Raw genomic sequence first — 23,975 nt, 5'->3', positions numbered from 1 at the left:
GATTGAAACTTACAAACTAAGTAGTTCAGCATTGTCCATTTCCAAAAGCATACCAGTGATCTTGCCAGCCAGCTCAGGTTGTTGGGCTTGGATCTTGGGGTAGATGGCTTCACCAAGCATTTGTTTTTGTTGGGCAGGAGGGGCGGCACTCAAGGCCTGGAGGTTAAGGGTTGGACCGCCGGCAGACTCATCACGGGGTGGCATTCCTTGGGCTGGGCCAGCTCCACGGCCAGCTTGTCCGGGACGGGCAACCCCTTGTTGGGGTGGCATGCCACGACCCTGTGTGAAAGCTTGACCGCCAGCGCGCATGCCTGGTGCATTACCCATACTTGGAGGCATACCCTGCATGCCAGGAGCCTGGCCACGACCGCCGCCGCCCCGTCCGAATGACGCTTGGACTTGAGCAATAGCTTGAGGGTAGCTGAGACCGTTTGGTAGTCCGCCAGGGCCCTGGAGCGCACCCATGGGGAGTCCCTGGGCACCCATGCCAAAGGCATTTGGGGGCAGTTGTTGGTTGGGGTTAATACCGCGTCCGCCTTGCTGTCCTGGGAATCCGCCAGCGAATTGACCAGGGCGACCGCCCGGCATACCGGGAAGGACCATTCCAGGTTGCTGACCAAAGGCCATACCACCGCGTTGTCCAGCGTTGGCAGGAATGAATCCTTGCTGGCCTGGTGGATAGTAGACAGCGGGCTGCATGAACTGTTAAGGACAATCAGAATAAACAGGAACTCGTACAAGCGGTGGTGGTATGAAAAGTCACAAAACTTACTGGCTGGGACATTCCTGCGGCGGCAGCAACCTGCTGTTGTCGGATGGTATTACGGGCTTGAATGCTTGCCTCGAGCTGAACGGGTGATAAACGTTAGCGGATGATAAATGTATATATAGATAAACCAAGAGCGGTTCATAATCTTAAGGTGCGTACCTGGCTTTTGCGCACATCCTTCCGTTGAGCAAGTGCAACGTATAGAGGTTTGCCATTGACCATGCGCTGGTTCATCTCCGTGACAGCCTTGGACGCTTCATCAGGATTGCTGAAGCAGACGAAACCAAAGCCCTTGCTCTTTCCAAGCTTCTTCTCGAGAGTCTTCTTGCTATCGGATTTCTCAGCTTTATCGCTCTTGTCAGAGGATTCTTCTTCAGCGGACTCCTTCTTAGCCTCTTCCTTCACGTTCTCCTTGTTGGAGATCTCCTTTTCCTTCTCAGATTCAGAGCCGGCATCCGCAATAGTGTCACGCATAACTCTAGCAGATGTAATGTTTCCGAAGCCAATAAAGAGGTCCCGGAGTTTCTCATCATCGATGTCGTCAGTCAAGTTCTTGACGTAGAGATTAACACCCTGGTATTTGGATGCTTTTTCGACACGAGCGGCCTCGTGCTGCTTGCGCAGCTCCTCCTCCCGCTCGTGCTTCTTCTGCGCGCGGCCAACGTAGAGTTTTTGGCCCTTGAATTCCTTGTCATTTAGCTCTTCGACAGCGGCGGCAGCGCTCTCATGCTTGACAAAGTTCACGAAACCGAACCCTCTGCTCTTTCCAGTCTCGCTGTCGTGGGTAATTGATGCGGAGGTGATATCGCCGTATTTCCCAAACAGCTCCCGGAACTCTTCATTGGTGACCTCGGTATCCAAGTTCTTGACGTATACGTTGGTGAAGTTGGCTTTCATCTCCTCGAATTTGCTCTGGCGATCCTTCTTGGCGATGTGGTGGCCGACGAAGACCTTCTTCTCGTTCAACAGCATACCGTTAACGTGTTTGATGGCGTTGGTGGCAGCTTCAGCAGTTTCGTAGTGGACGAAGCCATAGCCCTTGGAGTTACCGAACTCGTCCTGGGCGACTTTGCAGCTGAGAATGTTACCGAAAGCGGCGAAGGTGTCGTGAAGAGCCTTGTTGTCAATAGCAGTATCCAAGTTCTTGATGAAGACATTACCCTGGCCGGTCTTGCGCAGGGCAGGATCTCGCTGGGACCACATAATCCGGCAGGGTTTTCCCTTGATCAGCGTGTAGTTGAGGTCTTCGAGAGCACGTTCACCATCGGCGGTGTTGTTGTAGTTGACATAGGCATAGCCCAGAGAACGTCTGGTGACGGCGTCACGGCACACACGAATGGAGGCGACTTGGCCGATGGAGGAGAAGAGTTCGAAAAGCATAGCTTCGGTGACGGAAGAGTCTAATTCTCCGACGTAGAGGGAGGCAGAATGTGGCTGGGTGGTGCTGGGAGCAGCGGAGTTGGGCGTTTCGCTGCCATCTCCGGCAGCGTCGTTTGCAACGTTTGTGTTGACGGTGGTGCCATTGGTCGACGATTCCACGGGGTTGGTCTCTGGGACGGGAGCGGATGATACTTCAGCGGCAGACATGTTGACGATGGAGATGGATGTCCTTTTTTATTTTTATTTTTCTTCTTCTTCTGAGATCTAGAGTGTGGGAAGAAGCAATGTGAGCTGATGGACAGAGGTAAATCAGGGCGTAAAGAAAAAAGTTATGACTGGCAAAGGGTTTCTTTGAAGAAGTTGGGAAGGTGAGAGGCGAATGTTTTTGCTTTGTGGGATTTTTTTTTTTTTTTTTTTTTTTGGGGAGGTCTGACCAGCAAAGGAAAGGAGGATGAGGGATGAGGCTGTAGCAAGGACGACAAGGCGAAAAACGACGACGTACACTGGCGATATCAGGAGGATTGAGAGTCAAAGGAGCAAGGAAGGATATCGACGGTGCGATCTGCCAAGGCAAAAGAGAGAAGATCTGTTAGCACAGTGACTTTCCGTGATAATAATATAGCTGCTTCTGCCGCTGTAGTGTGTTGGGTCTGTGGTTGTTGTGGTGATGGGGAAACCAAAGAAAAAAAAAAAAAAAAAAAGCAAAGAAGAGAGAGAACGAAGCCCGAGGGATCACAGCACAGGCTAGGAGGCGCTATTTAGGGCAATGAGATGAAGGACTCACCAGATAGATCCCGTGTGAGAGCTTTCTTTTCAGGTGAGGCGGGAGTTTTCAATTGTTTTTTTGGCCGGGTACGAGTATTTTCGACAAGGGGAAGGGGGCAGAGAGAGGCAGAGGCAACACTGGATGAGGACACACAGCGGGTTGATGAGAGGGATAGGTTACTGACAGTTGATACAGGACAGAGACGATGCACTGCACTGGCTGACACGGGAGTGTGTGTGTGTGTGTGTGTGTGTGGTGGTGGTTGTCCAGAAGACCAAGGCGGGGAGGGAAGAGGAAGAAAGGAGATAGAGAGAGAGAGAAAGACAGACGGTAGATGGCGAGGTTGAAGATAGAAAGATAGAAGAATACGGGGTGGGTTGTTGGAAAAGAAGACCACACAAGTAGCTGTGAAACCTCTGTTTTTGTCCTCTTCTTCTTCTTTTTTTTTTTTTTTCGTCGTGTTCCTTTTTTTTTTTTTTTTAATTTTTTTTGTCGGGATTAAATATTGTGACAGGGAAAAAAGAAAAATTGAAAACTAAAAAATCGAAGTTTGGCCGGAGTGAAAATTTCAGACCGCGAGACGGGCTAGTCCCAATCGGGAAGCAGCGATTTTCTGAACACGTGACTTGGACATCAGGGCTTTGCAACTCTCTCATTTCGAATAAACTTCCTACAAACTTTCCACCGGTTTAGGATAGGATAAAGGAAGATATGAGAAACAATCCTGTTTAAAAAAGTAAAAATAGGAAATTAGGAAATTAGGAAGGTACTGTACATTACCTACCTTTACCGCCATGGCCAGTGGATATTTGTCTTTTGTCGTTCACAGGGCGGAGCGGGGTGGGGTGGCGGAGTGTGGGAAAGCCAAGCGCGGAGTGATATGCAGGGGGAGAGCGGAAAGCGAAAAAAAAAAAAGGGCGTGGATTGATGAAGAAACGAGGTGATTGACAAATACATCCCGGCGATTAATGCACCACACCCACACCACCCCTCCCGGTCAAGGGCGATATATTGCCAGCAAAAATGACATGAGACCCCCTGGAGAAAGACAACTGCATGCAGATGGAGCTGTTGCAAACACGGGTCTGATGGTATGGATTAAGTGATATCTGCAATACTATTACATAGGGAGCTTTTCCCTAGGTGAATTATTTTTTGAGGCTTGCGTGTGTAGCTGATAACCTCTGGGGGTTCGAAGTCGATTCCGTCTAGCTAATAATATTAAGTACATTTTTTTTTTTTTGTTGTCCACCTCACATCGATCGATGAAATTCAGTACTTGAGTGGCTAGAATGTAGATAGGTAGCCCCTGAAAGAATTGTTTATCACTCCGCAATGAACCCAGGTTAAAAACGAAGTCCAAATCCTTCTGCAAGTCGCCTAGCACAGCCTTGAGCTCCTTTGTAGGCTTTTCAGTCTGAATCGAAGCCCCAGATTTCCGGGAGATCCATTCCATCTCAAAGGGGATCAGCTTCTCCTTGAGAACTGTGTCGTTATACTGACTCGCCGGAGTGTCCTTCAGATACTCTAAGAACATGCGCCAGCGGGGAGTATAATATCCCGATACCAAGCCGGCCCATTGTTTCTGCGCATAGTCATCAAGAACCCCAACCTCTGATCCCCAGATAGTGATCTGGTTGCGGGCGTTGTGTTCGAAGAAGTCTGCAGCTTCGGACTCATCGCCAGCACTAGCCCGGGCGGCTGAGATCCAGCTGGACAGCCAGAAATTCTCGTTCATCGATAGAACGGCATCCAGCGCTTTGAGGATAATGAGGAGCTTGTCACCGATGGGCATGAATACGGAGGCTGGCGCGCCGCCCTTGTATTTCACTTTGAGGTCTTGAAGTACCAATGTGAATGCGTCGGATAGCACTTGGCGAGTGACGTCAACTATATCATATTGGTAGGAGGAATCCCCAAAGAGAGCCCCCTTTATCATCAGTCCCCAGGCCTTGAGCATATCGGCGGGATCGTAGAGAAGTCCCTCAATGAACAGCATTGGCATCTTCGCATTGATCGATGGTGATGCAGCGAAGAGAGCATGCGGCAGAAGCGGGGCATCCACCAAGTTGGTGTTATTGTAGGCGGAAAGACGTAGAAGCTGCCAGGCTTCGTAGAGCTCACTGGGGACTGTTCTTTCGTGGCTGGAGTAACGGCGGGTAACCCAGTCATGGAAATACTGTTCTGGATCCAGCGCAGTTTTGGACCAGCCTTGGTCGAGCAGCAAGCTAAAGACGATCTCATTTCCGGACTGGCCCTCACCGGCGTTGCCAACTCCAACCATATTTGGATGTTGTGCCATTGCTTCAGCAGGTCCCTCGGTTATGTTCGCAACATGGCCGTATAATCCATGATTTCCACCAAATTCTTGGACCTGGCACCACACAAACGCTTTACCAAAGAAACCTTTGGTCTTCTTCCAAACCGGGAACGACTCTGCGAATAAATCCAAGATCAACATATCACGGAATTTCTTGCCTGCAGACAGATATGCTTCAATTCTTTCGGTTGTCCAGTAATCAGCGAAGATATAAAACAGCCACCCTTGCATTACCCACGTAGCCTCCGGGTCAACAGATTTAATAGCCTCCATTGTGGTCTCAGATACTTTGCGCAGAAACTTGGGGTCTCCGGAGCTCGGGATCATCTCGTTGAACTGGTCTAGAGTGTAGAAGTGCGTGACATTTCCATAAGCTTCGATGCTTTTCGAGATGAAGCTCTTTTGTAGGCGGACGGTATGGGGGTCAAACGGCTGAAGGAATGTCGTATTGGTGTATTTCGGATTGATCTCCGCCCATTGCGAGGCATTGACAACCTGAGCGTCCGGGAGCACGCGGGTGACAGCACGGGGCACATAGCCGGGGAATGCGGGCAAAATAGGTGTCATCCCCAGCTCGGACATCCGAGCAAGGATCTTCTTTTGGAGCTCAAACTGGGCGTCGTACCATTTGAATGGCGTGTTACCGCCTCCCCATGACCCTTGGAGGTTTCCAAAGCGATTCCATGCCAGATACGCCGGGCCGCTGATGAAGCTTCGGATATCGTCGTCTGTGAACCCGGCCTCCTGGAACACGCTTATCAGGATCTTCTCGTACCCCGTCCACGCCAATGGAAGGTTGACACCGCGAATCGCCAACCAGTCCAGCTCGAGCTCCCAATCCTCCCATGTCCACCAGGGAGTTGCATAACTGAAGGTCACTTATATGACATTGTCAATACTAGCATCACTTGTTAGGCTGAAGAGATTATACATACCTGTGTTAAGATGGTATCTCCACGGAATAGAACTCTCGCCCTTCAAGGGCTTATCGAGCTTTGGCAACTTTCGGGGCGCAAGGGAAAGACGATTGCCAATAAACCAGAAAATGTCAACATGGACAACGTCAGACAAATAGCGGTGGAGCCTAAATATAGATATTAGCAAACTTCTAACGACTGTATGCTGTAATAATTGAAGAAAGCGCACTGGATTGGGAGTTACCCTTGGAAGAGACCACTCAGCGAGTTGGCTTGAACATTTATCTTCCCATTGCAGCCAGTAAAAACGGTATATTTATCATTAGTCCAGTCATCTGACGTCCGCATAGGACCAACGAGGGAGAACTTGAAGTCATTGACATGGTTTGGTAGGCGCCTCTCCAGGAAGCGGGTTAATCCATCTGTAGCATGCCTGTCGGCTGCCTCGACGAAAATCGCGCTGAGAAGGATCAAGGGCCCAAGCAATCTCATGGTTTGAACTGATGCCTCTATCGGCGACACCTATTTGTTGAAAATTCAAAATCATTTCCATCGCCCACCGTTGACTTTATACACATACGAAATCTCGTAGCGCTTGGAAATCTCGCATGGTGAACTTCCATGGAACGGTGGGACGGCGACAATCAACGCCAGAAGATTGTGGATTGCGTCGTATCGTCCAGAAAGGAACAGTCGCATTTAACTTCTCTGGTTACACCTCAACGCAGCTGTCATCAAATACTTAATTCTCCGAAATTCTCGGCCCGTGACACTAGTACAGGGGTTCAAAACCCGAACTGAGATCCAAGAAGACGGTCAAAAAAGACTGTCCAACAACGCAGGGTTTTCGGGGAGGAAATGGTGGGGAACATGAAACAAGTCCAAAAGGGGCCGGAGCTATCTGTCAGGAAAAAGAGGTTATACACTACTGAACGCCACCAACATCGTATTACTACAATATTTCTGTTGGGGGTCCCGCGGTTGGTCGGCCCTTCTACCAGCAGTGCGCTGGTGGTGATTGAGCTCTTTTGCCCCAGTAGCCTACAACACTCGTCTAATACTCGCTTATGCTAGCTCTCTTGGCTCGCACATATATTTTACTATAAATAGCTCTATCTTTTGTATGAAATAGATATATTAGATAGTGTACAGATAATATAACAAGCAGATCTTGATACAAATAAGATTCATATGTCTTCAACATATTCATCCATGACACTCAATCCAACAGTTATGAGCCTGGTAAGCAGCATCTGAAGAGAAGCGTGATACACTGATCTCAATCCTCATTCAAATTTGACAACAATCATTCAAACTGAGAAGATTGATTCTCATTTGTATATAATTCAATCTACTTGACTGTTATACCTGATTCCTGATAAGCAGCATCTGAAGAGAAGCGTGATACACTGATCTCAATCCTCATTTGAATTTGACAACAATCATTTGAACTGAGAAGATTGATTCTCATTTGTATACAGTCTGATCTACTCAACTGTTATACCTGATTCTCAGTAAGCAGCATCTGAAGAGAAGTGTGATACACTGATTTCAATTCTCATTTGAATTTGATAACAATCATTTGAACTGAGATGATTATACACTGATTTCAATTCTCATTCAAACTGATAACTATCATTTGAACTGAGATGATTAATCACTGATTTCAATTTTTATTCAAACTGATACCTATTATTTAAAATGAGAAGATAGATTCTCACTCATATACATTCTGATATACTTGACTGTTATATACTTTGAATTCTGATCATATCTATCTGAAATACTTGACTGATATAACAGACAAGACAATGTCTAGTACAACTGTACATCTTAGCATTTCTGAAGATTGAAAACTTTGATACAAGCATATGCTAGAATATGCAAAGAACAAGAAGATATCAGACTTCATTAATCTTGACAAATCTGATATCTTCTCTGAACTAGAAGAATCTCTAAAACCTGAGTATTCAGATAAAGTCACTGTGAAGGTTAAAATAGCATATAATATCAAGATCACTGCATGGAAAATCAAATATATAAAATATGAGAAATTGAATGAAGATATGACAAAGATATGAGATGTTATATGAAGAACAGTGAATGTCACAGAGCTATAACATGTATACAGTGAGAATGATAATATGAAGAAGATTATTCATTTATTAAGAGATTAACTCTCACTCACAATCACAGATTATCAAGATAATGTGAGAATCTGATATCATGATCTCTGCAAAGCACTGAAAAATAGAGATATAGAAAAGTGATTAAATAACTGATCACTCATTGAAGATAATATTAAAGAGATGAATATAGCTGAATAATTCAACTTGAAGAAAGACTTCTTAAATGTGAATCTAGCTATTGATGCAGATTATATACAAGCATGAGCTAAGAATATCTGACATGATAAAGATGTCATATCTTTGATAGAGTTAGTTAAGAACTTTAAGAAATAGTATAGAGAAATGAGTATTTTTAAAGAAGATAAATCTATGAACTTCACTACTCTTAATAAAAGATCAGTGATATTTAGAAACTGCATCTGTGAAGCCTGTCATAGATACACTCAGTGCTATTATCTTAATTTATCAAAGAAGTCATCTGAATAAAAGGAAAATGAGAAGAAGAGAACTCAGATTGATCAAGCTCTTAAGAATCAAGAATTGAAGAGATGTATTGATTATATAATATCTAGAGATTCATTCACAAATATGAATATAATAGATGTCAATGAAGCAGTTCTAGAAGAAATGATTCTGAAGCAATTAGTTTCTCAATCTATCAATCATCAATCTATTAATTATTAATCTATCAATTATCAATCTATTAATCATCAATCTATTAATCAGCAAATCTGAAAAATATTAATGAACTCTTTACATTCTCACTTCTATCTCTGAAACTTCTGAATCTTTGATACTGATGTGAAACAGTATATATGTAATAATCAAACATGTTTTCTATTCTTTAAACCTGTGAATGAGAATGCAGAAGTCTATACAGGTGATTCCAGTACTAAAGTTGAAGATTATGAAACTGTTAGAACTATCATGATAAATGAAGCAGAAAAGCAGTTCAATATCAAACTCATTAACATAGCTTATATCTCAAATTTCCATATAAATATCATCACATGGAAACCATGTTTCTATATAGAAGACATCTATTATGATGAAAAAGACTTCAGATTGTGAAAATGTGCAGATAATACAATCTTTGCATGTGTTGAAGTATTTGAGAGGTTGCTAGTTACAGAATATAATAGTGAAACAGCTGTTTTCTCAACTATCTCAGAAAAATCCACTACTGAAGTTGATGCAGCTATCACATCACACACATCTAACATCACTATATCTGAAAAAACAATATCTTCAAATTCTTCAACTTCTACAAATCCTTCTTCTCACCTGTAAAAATGCACTTCTACAAAACCTTCTCAAAAACCTAAGATCTCTATAGCTACACAGTCTATGTGGCATAAGAGATTAGGACATTCTTCAAAAATTGTCATTCAAAATCTTGCAAATGATGCAACTGGTGTTCAAATCACTCATCAAGAAGATGCTGCGGACGAGCTTACCACTGAGCTTTGCAAACCCTGCCATCTATCTAATGTGGAAAATCAAATATCTAGATGTCCCCACGTTAGATCTCAAATACCATTTGAACGCCTACATGCGGATATCACACATGGCCCTACGCAGTGCTATAATAATGAGCATAAACATCATAATGTTTTGATCCTTCCTACACCAGATCCAACGCCAGAGCCAACAGGTCCCGATGTTGATATTAATACTCATCCAGCTGCAATAGATGATTGTACATGGAACATTGCATCTAGAGCTCACAATATCAGTGCTAACTTTGATGAAGATAATATCATTGAAGGCTGCAGAACCCGAAATCACAGAGCTGCTCATCTTATGGCAGTTGCAAATGCTAAAGTCAATTCTTTTCAAATGATCAATGAAGCATTCTCTCATTCTCATTCACACTCAGACTTCTACAAGTCTCAAAATTTATTTCCTAATACTGTTTTTACTGTTATCAACAATACATCTACCTCAACAGCATCAATTCCTTCAAGGATCCATAGATCTCAACTGTCAGATCCACCGAATCACTGGGCAGATGTTGAAAAACACCCACATCGCGAAGAATCCGAGAACGCTAGGCTTCACCTCTATGTCAGAGGATTGCTGCCTCTTCTCAAATGATCAATTAATTGTCTTCTTCTATGTGGATGATATCGTCATCCTATCCGAAAGATATCAATCTGAGAACGTGTTCAATCCGGCGATATTACAGTTGATTGGGTGCCTACGGCCCAGATGCCAGCGGATGGCCTCACTAAGGCTCTGCCACGCCAGAAACATACAGAATTCGTCAAGATGCTAGGCCTAGTTGATATATCAGATATCATCAAGGCGCAAGCAGAATAAATGGTCTATCTTGATGTAATCTCTACAGATTCATCTACACTCTTTTTTGTTGCAGCTTCATTTACACCTTCATTTACACTTTCATTTACATGTTACATTCGCTGAAGGGGGTGTGTCAGGAAAAAGAGGTTATACACTACTGAATGCCACCAACATCGTATTACTACAATATTTCTCATCATCATCAGCTTACTACAACACTCATCTAATACTCACTTATGCTAGCTCTCTTGGCTCGCACATATATTTTACTATAAATAGCTCTATCTTTTGTATGAAATAGATATATTAGATAGTGTACAGATAATATAACAAGCAGATCTTGATACAAATAAGATTCATATGTCTTCAACATATTCATCCGTGACACCCAATCCGACACTATCACATCCGTTATTTCCGCGTCGCCAAAGATCTGATAAGAGAAACAGGAAGTGTCCGACCCGGGGGGAGCCGAATATACAGTGGAGATGGAGCACAGCGAGACCTTGCAAGCGCGAGGCGTCATCGGCGATGAAAATGGGTCCAAATAATAATAATAATAATAATAATAATAATAATAAAACATGTAGGAACCCGATCACCACGGGTCTAACCTGTTCAAGGCATTGGATTGGATTAGAATAGCAGATAGCGCAAGAGCTGCGCGGACTGGTTCTTGATCGAGGGCCTGGGTACTGGACCCAGGGGGGATCGTGTGTCAAGACGGGGGCCCATTCCTGCCTCCCCAACTGCAGATGCCCGCCTCAGTGTCAACTGTAGAAGATGAAGAAGCGACTGAGATAGGAGAGGATGACGAAGCGGATGATCAAGATGGGGAGATGGAAATTCAGGAGAGGCAGACAGGGCCCGCTCTTGTCTGATATGAGCGATCCGGGGTGACACTGGGCTGATCTAGCGGCTCCCCGGGGTCTCAAAAATTCTTGGGAGGAGTGGCAGAGGGCTAGAGTTCCTCCTCTAATCTAGTCCAGCGAGGCAAAACCACACTCAGTAACACTGCCCACTGCATGGAACTCCCAGCAAGCTATCAGTAATATGGAGATCGAACGAATTCCCAAGGATATTCTCACAGCTTCTGTGTCCTCGGTCAAACGGGACATCCTCCTCATCTCAAGCCGTGCTGCCCCAGGGAGGGACGACACAGCGGGGATATGCTGTCTCCTGGTGCATTCGATATTCTTAGAGTGGGGAGCAAACTAGTAGAGATGCTTGTCAACACTGACATCAATAAAGGGTTCGGAAGAATGCCGGGGCCTTCTTAAATTCCTTACCCCTTTTCTTAACGTCAGCTCCAGAATCTCGCGTAATCCATTGACCAATAATTAGCCAAGAAGTCCATTTGCTGGGCACCATTACTGATTGTACTCTTCTCGAGCTAGGTATCTGGTGGATGGAAAAAAAAAAAAAAAAAAAAAAAAAAAAAAAGATCGAAAGAGAAGAGAAACACGAAATGTCAAAATGCTAAGAGTAGTTATTTAACCAAGACACGAGGTCTTGAAGCGGCTGAACCAGGGCCGAGCTCTCCTTTCCCCCACGCCAACCTCTACTCTATGTACTACTGTACAACGTACGTACATGTACATTACATACATCTCGTCGACCTTAATTGATTTTCCAGTTAACAATAATGGATATCTATCAATCTACTGAATGACAACTCAGCTTGAATACCACCTCAACGAGACATTCTTGTTACAGGATCTACCTTTTTCTGTCTTTTCAAATGCATGCCTGAAGCCGGCCAAATTTCAGTGACGACGTAAATAATGACACTTCTACCATGCCGGATAACTAGATTCTAGAAGGATGAATGATACAGTTTGCTAATTATTAACGAAGCTAGGAAAACAAGCTAACTTGTATGATAACCTTGACCATATACATATGTCTATGTCCCGTGGGTCCATGTGGTAGAAGCGAACAGAGATGTTATGCGAACGGGATTCAGAATGTAATCACAGAACAAAAGGAATGCTAACCTCCATATCTCAGCCGTGCTTTGGAGGGTGAAATCTAGTAGTAGGAAAGACAGTTTGATTCTTAGCAGCGTACGAATCACGGAGTATGAGATCGCTAAACTGCTCGTGCCTTGCGACCCATCCGTAGAATCGCCATAGGGTCCATGTCGTTTGATGCACAATCTCAATGGTACTCGTTAGTTATACAAAGGTCTCTCTTTTCTCTCCCCATTTCTTGCCTATAACTATTTTGAAGAATGATGCTCGCTATACCCCATAGTCCTTGCCATGTGGTATAGCAAAATAGAGTTTAATATCACGTGAATAAGGAGGCTCAAAGTAGCGCGGGTGGTGGAGTCATCTTATTGGTTGCTCTCTCCAGAGATGTCAAACTCTCATTGACTCTGTAACTTGGTATGTAGTTAACCCTAATTCTATTAAGTATCACACCCACCACCACCTGCCTTATGACCCTGCGTTTGTACATGTATGTACTGTACATTTAATAATTTATGTCATCTGTAGCTAGTTTGACGGAAATAGTGGAACACTGGTAGCCCCGGCCTGAAATTTGGAACACCTCAGTCCAAAGGTTAATGGTGTATTGTCCTGGCTGACTTAACCAACCGTTGATGAATTCATTTGAAAAAGGGGAGGAGGAGGGGGAAAGGGGGGGAGCTCAAGAAATAGGAAAATAGTGTACTGTCCGATGCTTGATGTTTGATGTCTGTCTATCAGAACCAGGGGAGAGGAAGTCGCTGTGTGGGGCAGCAAATGCAGGAGAAAATGAAAAGTGGAGGAAGAAAGGAATCAGCTCCTCTGTCATTATAGCGGGGGAAAAAAATTAAATAATTGCGTTTAACTACAAATAGCCTTCAGCAAAATCGCCACTAACTAGTCACTAGTCTCTCGTGCTAGTCTGATGTCTAATAATGCCGTCAGGGGGAAGGACTAAAAATTGAAATGAAATGAAAGCCCAAATGCACTTCGCAGAACGATTACCCCCAGTATATATGGCGAAAGAAAATGAAAGGAAAGAAAAGTAAAATGGGACCCAAAACTACAACCCTCCACCTCAGTTGTTCAGCTTAACTCAAATCAAACCCAGCCCCCGCATTAATCGCATACATCAGTTTCTCCCTCAATGTATCCCGCCGCGTATACCGCGGTAACTTCAGCAAATTCGCACACGTACTCGTGCTGGGTAAGCGCTCCTCATCCGCGCTCGAATCGCGTATGCTAAACCGCGGATTCAAATGGCTGAATCCCAACAACGGTGCGCGGGGCGTCGACGTCACGAACTTGAGCACCTTCTGCCTGTCTGCGTTCGTCATCGCGTGTAGCACTTCCCAAAATAGTTTGATTGTGGGGTGTTCCTGGTTATCGTCGCCGATCACGTAGACGCCGCTGTAGACGGTGTTACGCCGTAGGTCGGCCACGTCGATCTCCCCCGCGTCTCCGCCGATGAGGGTTTGGAGTTCGGACTGGTTGAACATGGATAGCCAGGAGGGCTGGATGATGGTGCCGAGGCCCTGGAGGAAGGCGTTGGTTTGTTGGTAGGGCTGTGCTTGGAGACGGTGGCGGGCGATGTAGGAGATGTAGACGAGTCGGTTTTGGTTTGTCACAGGGATCTCGGAGCCGTGTGGCTTTAGGTCTCTGGTTATGCTTTCTGTGATTGTCTCGGTGGTGCCGTCAGGTTTTTCAATGGGAATGTCTATAGTATCTGTGAGAGTGAAGTTTAGAGAGAAGTCTTCGACGTCTCCAGGGTAGTTTTTTAGTTGGAGCTGAGGATGAGGAAGGGGGTTGTTAGCAAAGAGGTTCAGTAGTTTCAGTTTCAAAAATGATTCTTCCAGGGAAGCAGTTGGTTAATTGAGGGCAGCTAGAAACACAAACGGACTTACCAGTCCCTGGTATAGGCTTTCGTCGAGATCCCGCACGTCATTGAGATTAGCACGATACGAAGACTCTTTGCGCGCCGAGCTCGTCCCTCCAGTCAGGGCCCATTTCAAAAGAAAGAACCCCGCGAAGCTGACATCCACCAGAATCCCCTCATAAAGACATTTCCCGATGATACGACCTAGAAACTCGTACCGCTTCAATAATTCTTTAACCTCTGCATTCATGGTGACGCTTCTGTCGGGAATTCCCTGTCGCCGAAGCTCAGCCTTTCGCTGTTCTATGAGTGTAGGGTTCGGGTACAATAGGTGCTGATCGTTTTCGATAAAAAGGCTGGAGGCACCCGATGGATTGAAGGCGTCATTAATCACGCTCGTGAGAAATTCCTTGGTGACACCACCACCATCGATTCCTGCTTCTGGCGTGCCAAATTTGTCGATAAATGAAATCTGTATCGGTTCCTTCAAACCGTCCCCTAGCTCGTAGAACTGTTCGAACGCGTCCTGGAACAGCGATTCTCGTCTTATGTTCGCATGATGCTTGTTCAAGATGTCATGTCCTATGGGCCTACCGTCACTGCCCAATCCCATCAGGCTATGAGCAACAGATAAGCGCCAGGAGTCGGGGTCGATATACCCCCTTCTTCTCTGAACTTGGTCTCTAAAGATAAACTCCCGGAATATCTGCACACGGGTGGCGAAAGGTATGAAAAATGGTATGTTCCTCAAAATTTCCAGCCGCGGGGCAACAGCCTCGAGCTCTTTCCTCCGTGCGACTTGCTGTTGTCGCTTTCTAAGCTCTTCGATTCGGCGAAGCTGCTGAGCCCTTCCGGTCCCTATCAAGCCCCGGGAGTGGTCATAATCGTCATCCATTGTGTCATCTGGCGTCTCCTCATTGTCATCATCGTCATCGTCATCATCTTGGAGCTGATTTCTATTTTCCTCCTCAGCGACGACCGTAGGAATGAACCCTTCCATATCTAAGCGGTCGACCATAAGCCAATGGCCGTCAGGCAAAAATTTCCGCCTCGAGCTGGACAGCTAGTTAGTAAAACGTAAGCGAATTTATAGATCAAGACGAGTGAAAACTTACTCTCTTTCGTGTACCATGCGTAACAATCCCGTCACTAATCCTTTGAAATATTCTAGAGGTATGCCAGTAACGCTCATTAATGTTCCGCTCTTGGATTTTAGGGTTGAGGATTCCGGCTCTAGTTTCGTAAAACGGGTACTGAAGTAATTTCGGATGCCGCTGGGGTCAGTGGTATCTACATTCGCAGAGGTCAAATCCGCCGCATTCCAATATAGTGTGAACGCCAAGTTCTTCAAGAAAAGCGTCAAACTCTTAACATCATCAAGTGGTAAAGCACTCTCCTGTGTCCAGGAAGCATTCGAGTTTGTAGTTCTTCCTAGCGAAGGAGTGGCAGAAAAGAATTCTTCATCGTCCAAAACTTTGAGAAGAAAAGTATAAAGCTCAAGAAACAGGAGAATGATTGTCCATTCTTGATCTTGATCGCTGCTTTGTTGGACTGTTGGACTTGCGCCTTGGGAGCTAAGTGTAGAGCCTGCTTGAAGCATTGCCAGGACATCGCGCGGCTTTTGCGTTATATTTAGAAATACCTTTGTTGATCTAGATGCGTTCCAAAAGTACTTGATAGCAGGCAATCGACCAGACGCTGAACCCCCATCTACTCCTGTTTCCATCGCGGAACCTAAGTAAAGCCACATGCGTATTTCGTCACCTCTCTTGGGAAATGCTCTTAAAAGCGTTAGCGCATAGGCTGCTAGGGCTTTTGCATCATCCGACGCCTGTAAGTGTAGCTGAGAAGCTTTCTTAGTTGAAACCCGACTTGATGCTGCCTGGCCTAGAAGGTGTGTGATGCTGTGCTGGTCGACTAGGGTGAGGAGTTGGTTTCGAACGAACGGAGGAAGAAGCCTAGCCTGGGACTTTTCCTCGCCATCAAGCCGACGAGATATGTCACCAGAAACTGGACCGAGTAGGCCGGACACGACCTTAACAAACAAAGTCTCTGGAGCCTGCTTGACCACACCATTACCCTGAGCGTGTCGATGGAAGAAGATGAAATAGGAGAGCAGCCACAATCGTTTGTCCACATCCGTTGACTGGAGAAAGAAATCTGCGAACGGTAGGATATGTGAATCTATCGCGGAAGCCAGAAGTTTATAGTTTATCCCAGTGGCTAGGTCACCTAGCGCTCCAAGATGGCGGTCAAGAGACGGAATTGTTAAGAAGACTCGTCCGAACCACCCATAAGCATCGAGAGTTTCCGATGTGATCGGTTGAAGGAGGGCGAGTACGCTTTTCACCACCATGTCTCTGGTTTGACTAGTATTCAATGGGGAGGACTGGAGGTTGAGAGCTATAGCAGCTAGAGCAGAATAATACTGTTCAGCCTGTCGAGTCATCTGAGTGGGTATCAAGGTAGACAGAAACGATATAAGCTGGAGGAGATCGTTAACCAACGATAGAGATGGTATCGACGAGGGTATTATGGCAAGGAACTGAAGTGCAACTCCTCCGAGGCGGCCAAGTGTGAGCGGCCATTCTCCGTCAGGCTGCAGAACCGGAGCCTCTTCCAGAGTCATTTGGAAAGATTTTGCAAAATATGATAGCCGGGACCAGTCATCCTGATCCTTAATCGAAACAAAACGCAACAGTTTCCTAAGTTGAGACAAGCAATCCGTAGGATTCGTGTAGGGCCGCAGCGAACCCATCCACACTGGGGCTCCTACATCCGAACCGGGGATGACATCGGAGCCTCTATTTCGTTCCACATTATCCCACTCTATTCTCCAAGCATCTTTGATTGCTTTTCGGGCCTTGTATCCTCTCCATGTCCGTTGTAGAATGCGGCTTGCCTGCAAGCGCTCTCTGTCTAGTCGTCGCTGGCGGCGTTCCTGCTGAGCGAGGGCGAGGGTTGCCTGCGGGCCCTGGCCGGCGGAGCCATGACGTCCGGAAGAGTGTGTAGAAGGGATAGTTGGCCTGTTTGAGAGGTTGACCTGCCGTGGTCGTCGCACCTTTCCAGTAAATGACTGGAACATGGTTGTTGTGAAAGCTGTTGTAGAGGGGAGGAGAGGGGAGAGCAGGAAACCTAGTCGAGAGGAATATATTTAGATGCTGAGTGGTGGCGGGGAATAGCGCAGGACCATGCGGCAAAAGTGACCCATGCTTCAGAGAGTTGGGCCTTAGCTGGACATGTTCATGCTCATAAAGAAAACGGAAATATTTGTGGTGGCGTTGGTCTCGCGGCGATGGGGTTGCAAATTCGAGAATCTCGGATGTTGAAGGTATTTAGTGTGTTGGTCGGAAACGTCATCGGCCTAAATCGTGCATATTTAATCTGCATTCGCTGACAACAACACATATGTCACCCTCTGAAATGTATACAACGCAATGTATTGGTAGGAGAACATAGTGATAGTGAACTTCTATGATATAGATTTGTTGTAAAGGAAAAATTATCTTGGTAGTCCTCGAAGGAGTACAGTTCCAGAACGTAGATTTTCGTTTGCCAGGCTGTAAATCCATCCCCATTGCAACTCAAACTGTCGATAGATTTTTATACATGCTCATTTTCCAGTTTATACTGATATTGTTTGCCTACAGTAAGTACGTAAAAGGCATACCAGCCAAAATCCTCGCGACTATAATAGAGACTGATACCTTGAAATCTTTTCAATCAAAAACGAACAAAGTTGTGCACAGAGCCCCATAAGCATATCCCCAGGGAGATGGGGAAATAGAAATGGAACACTTTCTCCCTTATTTTTCATGTATATAAACCCAGTAACCCATTTCGCCTGAAACCTCTAACGATAGAAAAATGAACAATGTAAAATGGATATTGTACATGACGCAAACAAAACCAGGATCTTATCTGCAAAGACTGACTGGAAGAAGGGCGAGACCAAGTGAAATGTCCAAATAAATAATCCCCAATATCCCCCCAGTACCCAAGAGCGGAACTAGCGGACCGTCTGCGAATGGTCAATCGTACGGAAGCGAACGAGAGTCGCATGAGGGTTGATGTAGAGACGCCAAACAACAATTAAAGCCGAACAATAAGAGTCTATGGGTCTTGCTTGCTTGGTGGGTGATGCTAGCTATTATCCATGTGTGTGCCTGGATTGGTTTTTTGCTCGGAAGTTGTTTGCTCCGCATGCTGTCCGTCTGACATGGCCGTGTCCTCTTGGCCGGACACCTCTTCTCGCCGAATCCGTTCCATTTCATCAGACTCCAGCTCGTTATTTGCGTACCAGTCATCGAGGTAGTCTTTCCCATTCATCCCCCGTGGCACCTCCACTTCCCGGTCGCCGATCATTATCGTCTGCGTGTAGTGGGTTCTGGTAGGCTCCATTCGTTTCGTCACGAAGGGAGTAAGCTATTGGGGGGGAAACCCAGTGCGAAGAAGGGATTCAAGTTAGCAATCAAGTATCATGAGGCCGCACAAAGCAGGAGATTGGTGCATTGGCGCATCGGTAGGGAGTAGGAAGAAATAGACGGGATGAAGGGGAGGGGAGGGGGTAGGGTAGGAGTGGGCGCAAACGATAGAATCGGACCTTAAATGTATCAAGTCCCTCTGGGACGACATATGTGCGCACTTTCCGCCAGTCGATAAAGTATGTGCCTTTCTTCCTGCCGAAGTAACCAACATTGCCCGTCCGGTTACCCTTGTAATAGCCTCCGCCGACTTGCTTGGTGGTCAACCGCAGCCGCGCATTCAAGCTTCTTGTAGGTTTAAACATGATCAAGACGAGGTGGGAATGGGTCCATCCAAGGTCGAATGACCAAACATAGGCCTCCAATTCGCAAACGGTCGTAATAGCGCGGATGCTGAGATATCGTGTTCCGTTCGGCGGGTGGTTTGTGTTCTTGTCCTCGTCTTTGGCTGTTCCGCGAGAAAGCTTGACTAGCGCCGATTGAGGAACCGAGAAACTTTTTTTTCTTTGGGATATTTCGAATGGCCCCAGTTATTTACTTACGCCAAAATCACAAATAAATTTCACTTTTCCCAACACCGTCTGTTTTTCCGCGTGTTATCCTCTTCTCCCTCGGAGCGGGATTAACCATAGCTATGGCTAGACGATCTAACCAGCTCCGGTCCAAAGAGGAGCCCCGCCGCTCGAAACCGAAAGGAACGAAGAAACCATATACGCGGGGCGGTCTGGATGCCTTAACAGTTGCGGAGAAACAATATCCCTCGAACTCTGGGATTCGAAAGCATCGCCTCGGGGTGGAAGAAGATGACGGCTCGAAACGGAAGAGAGGTGGTACTTCTAAATTTGACGATGAGGAGGAGTCGCACGTTCAACCTTCCAAGCGACGGAGGACGGGCGACGATGAAGACTCAGAGTCCAACGATAATTATGGAAGTGATAGCGAGGGGAATGAATGGCAGCTAGGTCGGGTCGATTCTGATGATGACAGTGAAATCGACAGTGACGAAGCCATGGGTGAGAGTGACGAGGAGAATTTCGATGGGCGTAAGGTTGGTGGGAACTCGAAGGCCAAGGCGAAGTCTACTCTGAGAAAACGGGATACCGACGACTTCGATTTATCAGAAGGTGATGGGGAAGAGCTGGATGATGACGATGATCTTGGGGAAGACGCGGTGGATCTTGCTACGGCCTGGGATATGAATGCAGAGGAGTCGGAATCAGACACGAAAGCGAAAAATAAGAAATCCAAAGCGAATTCTAAGTCTAAGATTACGGAAGAAGAAGAAGAAGAAGAAGAAGAAAACGATGATGATATTATTGATATAACTGGCAGCGAGGGTGAGGGGGAAGAGGATGACTCTGACGACTCTAGAGACGATGCGAGCGATGCGTCTGGACTATCGTTTTCCGACGAAGACGATTTGAACGAGCGTGGCTTGTCAAAATTACAGAAGTTCGTCAAATCTATGGAAAATGGACAGTCCGACGACGGTCAATCGAAGCTGAAGCATCGGGCCATCACTCATGGCGCCCAACCTACGGAGTTCGGTCTCATGCCCACCAGGAAGCTTACTGTTGCCGATCTTATACCAACCATTTCCGACTCTCGCATGAAAGGGTCGTTGAAACATCTGGACGCCGTTGCCTCAACGAAGAAGAGCAAAGCCGGAATACCCGGAAAACTGCAAGCGCCTCTTGCTAAACGCCAGCAGGATCGTATCGACCGTGCGGCAGCCTACGAGAAGAGCAAAGAGACCCTTGATCGATGGATCGAAACCGTTAAAGCCAACCGAAGAGCTGACCATCTGTCATTCCCCCTTCCAGAACCGAACGCCATACAGCAGTCATCCATTACTGATGCAAAACCACTGAATGACCTTGAGAGCACTATTCAAAATATCCTTGTGGAGAGTGGCCTAGCGGATGAGAAGGATAAATCTGGGGAGGCTCGAATTCAAGAATTTGAAGAGTTACAGGCGAAAAAGCTCCCCTTGGAAGAGATACAGGCCCGTCGCGCGGAGCTACGAAAGGCTCGAGAGCTACTTTTCCGCGAGGAGGTGCGGGCTAAGCGGATTAAGAAAATTAAGAGTAAATCTTACCGTCGCGTTCATCGCAAGGAGCGGGAAAAAATGGATCTTAGAGAGCGGGAAGCTCTTATCGCTGCAGGAGTTGATGTCGATGAAGAGGATCGCGAAATGCTTGACCGCCGGAGAGCGGAAGCTCGAATGGGAGCGAAACATAGGGAAAGCAAATGGGCTAAAAGCCTTAAGCAGACTGGAAGGACTGGTTGGGATGACGAAGCACGACTGGAAATGGCGGATCTGGCTAGGCGGGAGGAGGAGCTGCAGAGCAGAATAGAAGGGAAGCGAGTTACTACGGGTCAGGAAGAGTATCTAGACTCGTCAAGTGAAGAATCTGAGAGCGACGATGATGCCGCTGAGGATGGGTTTGGGTCAGACGCTGAGACAGAACGTCTTAAGAAGAAACTCAACGAGCTCGACCAAAACGGAAATGCCACAGAAGAGCCGATGACGGGGCCACATGCAGCTTTACTGTCCATGAAATTTATGCGGAATGCTGAAGCTGCGCGGAAGGCTCAGAACGATGCTGAAATCAAAAAGCTCCGCCGCGAGATGGGCAATGGGGATGATTCACAGTCTGATAATGATATGGCAGAGATGGGCCGTCAGAAATTCGGCCAAAATGCCACCACCAATAAACCTGCTGTTACAGCTCCTCAACGACAGGAATTTGAGGAGCCAGATTCAGAAACGGACGAGAAAGTGCGCGCAATGGAGTCTGATGGAGAAGTTGAGATTAAAGTAGACGACAACAACCGTGCGCCTAAGTCTACGACACGCAACTCGCGTCCCCCTAAGAAGCAATCTAATCAAACCAATGGCCGCGCAACTAAAGATAATGATGCTGATGTCGACAATCCATGGCTCGCGCAGCCCAAGAGGAATTCAAAGAAGCAAAATGACTCATCCGACGGAGCAGCTGACATTAACTTGATCGGCAATGATGCTGTTGAAAGCGGTCCTTCTCAGTCCCTCTTGTCAGCAGAACCCAAACGAGGCAAATCGGCCAAAAAGCAAGTAGCCGTCAAATCACACGACAAAACTGCCCCTTCTGCTGGTACCGCGGGCAGCGAAGATGAAGATGACGACGACGATAATACACGTGTACCCGTCCTTCTCAAAAATGCAGACCTCGTCAAGAAAGCCTTTGCAGGTGACGAAGTGCTGGCCGACTTTTCCAAGGAGAAACTGCAAACAATCGAGGAGGAGGGTGACCAAGTCATCGACACCACACTGCCCGGATGGGGATCGTGGGCCGGGGCGGGACTGACGAAACGCGAGAAGAAGCAGGCGAAGGCGAGACGCTCCTTCGTGACGGAGGAGGGCGTCAAGGCTGAGAAACGCAAGGATGCGAAGCTTGATCGGGTTATTGTTAATGAGAAGCGGGTTAAGAAGGTATGTAAACAGCATATGCGGACTATTTGTTTTAGCTTTTCTGGAAATATGTGAAATATGTGAAATATGGCTGGCTGGCTGGTTTGCTACAATTACTAACAATACCAAACAACAGAATACCAAATATCTCGCCTCCCAATTACCCCACCCCTTCGAATCAAGGCAGCAGTACGAACGTTCCCTCCGGCTACCCATCGGCCCTGAATGGACGACCAAGGAAACGTTCCAGAACGCCACGAAACCGCGCGTCATGCTCAAGCAGGGTGTTATCAAGCCGTTGCAGAAACCGCTGTTGTGATCTGTGGCTACAGTGCTGCGAATGAGTTTTACAAAGTTTATGTGGATTTTATTTTATTTTATCTTCTTCTTTTGGTTGGTGTTGGAATAGAGAATCTGCCACCTGTTATATACATCGTTGTCTATTTGTAGGAAGGAGTGGTCTTTTTTCTTACATAGTATTTTCATTTCTACTTGGCATATCCGCCGATGAGAATGTCCATGCTAATTATGTGCACAGGGGAAAGAGAAAAGAAATAAATATGATGGGAATATTTAGTAACGACATAAATCGCGATATCCTTTCGATATGCCTTTCATTCCCATTCCCCAACCCCCCCTCCTCTTCTTCCTCAACGCACTTCCAGAGATGGCAAGGGGAAAAAAAAAAAAAGCTCACATGGTAGTTATGTTTTGTCATTCCCGGTTTAATGAAATGGAGTACACTTCTCTTTCACCCCGTAGTACGGTATTACTACATACTTTCTACTCATTCCTTTCGGCGAAGGGCTAAAATTGAGATTCACTGGTTTACTGCAACCTAACCGTAACACCTGCCTTGCGCATCGACCCAACAATACAATGGAACACACACCCCTGATATAGCCTCCGGACGTTGGTAATTGTACTTGTGAATCTTGGGAAAGGTAAGAGTGGGGAACCGTGGTAGGGTAGAGAGAGGGCAACGAGAGGGTAGCAAGCGCCTTTGAGTTTTTAGTAATTCCACGGGTAGAAGGCTTTAAGCCGGAAAGGGGAAAAAAATCTTCCACTTGATTTTATATGTGTATATATATATATATTTTGCCCCAAACCTGCTTGGCACAACCTGGGTTATTATCAATCTACCACATCCCATCTATGTTTTTCGAGTGTGTATGGTGATGATATCAGCTGGGACTGCTGGGACAGATATGCAATGGATAGATATGTGCAGTATGCAGAGCTGTGTGTTGTGCATCGGAGTAGCTCTTGAACTTGGTTCAACTATAACCCCGGGTTCCGTACAAGGGATGCTGCCTTACAACGGATTCCTTGGATATGGATGGGATGGAATGGTTGGATGTCGATTCATGGTCGGTTGGTGGCTGGTTTGCTTCAAAAAAACAACCTTGTCTATGGCAGTCTATAGTGACAAATTAATGATAACTACTGATTGTATTAGCAATCAAGATCTCCTCATTGGAGGTTGATTTACTCTGTACTCTCTCATCCATCTCTGTGCTCAGAAGTCTCTATACCAGGGGGCCGCTCTATACCCAGGGGCTCTATACACAGGAGACCTCTACTCAGAGAGTCTCTATACTCA

At 46.2% G+C, this 23,975-nt stretch overlaps 7 protein-coding genes across 8 annotated transcripts; 4 read left to right on the top strand and 3 right to left on the bottom strand.

Annotated features, from left to right (window-relative positions):
* Window positions 1-4,013: 4,013 nt before the first annotated feature.
* Window positions 4,014-6,762, bottom strand: BDCG_07502 (alpha-N-acetylglucosaminidase; the record flags this gene model as incomplete). The annotated part of the gene is made up of 5 exons (XM_045423288.1): window positions 4,014-4,123; window positions 4,173-6,113; window positions 6,171-6,319; window positions 6,397-6,674; window positions 6,733-6,762. The coding sequence occupies 5 exons, from the start codon at window positions 6,760-6,762 to the stop codon at window positions 4,014-4,016; spliced, it is 2,508 nt and encodes an 835-aa protein (XP_045278715.1).
* A 1,261-nt stretch (window positions 6,763-8,023) lies between these two features.
* On the top strand, window positions 8,024-8,233 carry BDCG_17573 (uncharacterized protein; the record flags this gene model as incomplete). Its single annotated transcript, XM_045426678.1, has 1 exon — window positions 8,024-8,233. One exon carries the CDS (start codon window positions 8,024-8,026, stop codon window positions 8,231-8,233), a length of 210 nt encoding a protein of 69 aa, XP_045282186.1.
* Window positions 8,234-9,628: 1,395 nt separating this feature from the next.
* On the top strand, window positions 9,629-10,378 carry BDCG_17572 (uncharacterized protein; the record flags this gene model as incomplete). The annotated part of the gene is made up of 1 exon (XM_045426677.1): window positions 9,629-10,378. The coding sequence occupies one exon, from the start codon at window positions 9,629-9,631 to the stop codon at window positions 10,376-10,378; it is 750 nt and encodes a 249-aa protein (XP_045282185.1).
* A 962-nt stretch (window positions 10,379-11,340) lies between these two features.
* Window positions 11,341-11,803, top strand: BDCG_17571 (uncharacterized protein; the record flags this gene model as incomplete). Its single annotated transcript, XM_045426676.1, has 2 exons — window positions 11,341-11,460; window positions 11,570-11,803. 2 exons carry the CDS (start codon window positions 11,341-11,343, stop codon window positions 11,801-11,803), a joined length of 354 nt encoding a protein of 117 aa, XP_045282184.1.
* A 1,040-nt stretch (window positions 11,804-12,843) lies between these two features.
* Window positions 12,844-17,882, bottom strand: BDCG_07501 (ubiquitin-protein ligase E3 C). The gene is made up of 3 exons (XM_045423287.1): window positions 15,550-17,882; window positions 14,463-15,489; window positions 12,844-14,345 (listed from the first exon to the last, which is right to left on the bottom strand). The coding sequence occupies exons 1-3, from the start codon at window positions 17,517-17,519 to the stop codon at window positions 13,650-13,652; spliced, it is 3,693 nt and encodes a 1,230-aa protein (XP_045278714.1). The 5' UTR covers window positions 17,520-17,882; the 3' UTR covers window positions 12,844-13,649.
* Window positions 17,883-17,896: 14 nt separating this feature from the next.
* On the bottom strand, window positions 17,897-22,464 carry BDCG_07500. Of its 2 annotated transcripts, none has more exons than XM_045423285.1 (3): window positions 20,222-22,464; window positions 19,038-20,056; window positions 17,897-18,859 (listed from the first exon to the last, which is right to left on the bottom strand). In XM_045423285.1, the coding sequence occupies exons 2-3, from the start codon at window positions 19,221-19,223 to the stop codon at window positions 18,578-18,580; spliced, it is 468 nt and encodes a 155-aa protein (XP_045282183.1). In that variant the 5' UTR covers window positions 19,224-20,056; window positions 20,222-22,464; the 3' UTR covers window positions 17,897-18,577. The 2 variants fall into 2 exon arrangements, with proteins under 2 accessions (XP_045282183.1, XP_045278713.1); XM_045423286.1 differs by having other exon boundaries at window positions 19,038-20,106; window positions 21,017-22,464.
* BDCG_07499 (small nucleolar ribonucleoprotein complex subunit Utp14) lies at window positions 19,383-23,911 on the top strand. The gene is made up of 2 exons (XM_045423284.1): window positions 19,383-22,393; window positions 22,509-23,911. Exons 1-2 carry the CDS (start codon window positions 19,553-19,555, stop codon window positions 22,689-22,691), a joined length of 3,024 nt encoding a protein of 1,007 aa, XP_045278712.1. The 5' UTR covers window positions 19,383-19,552; the 3' UTR covers window positions 22,692-23,911.
* Window positions 23,912-23,975: the final 64 nt, after the last annotated feature.

This window comes from Blastomyces dermatitidis (genome assembly GCF_000003525.1).
Source record: "Blastomyces dermatitidis ER-3 genomic scaffold supercont1.9, whole genome shotgun sequence".
In the NCBI taxonomy this organism is placed as follows: Eukaryota; Fungi; Ascomycota; class Eurotiomycetes; order Onygenales; family Ajellomycetaceae; genus Blastomyces; species Blastomyces dermatitidis.
This window is presented reverse-complemented; position numbering and strand designations above follow the sequence as displayed.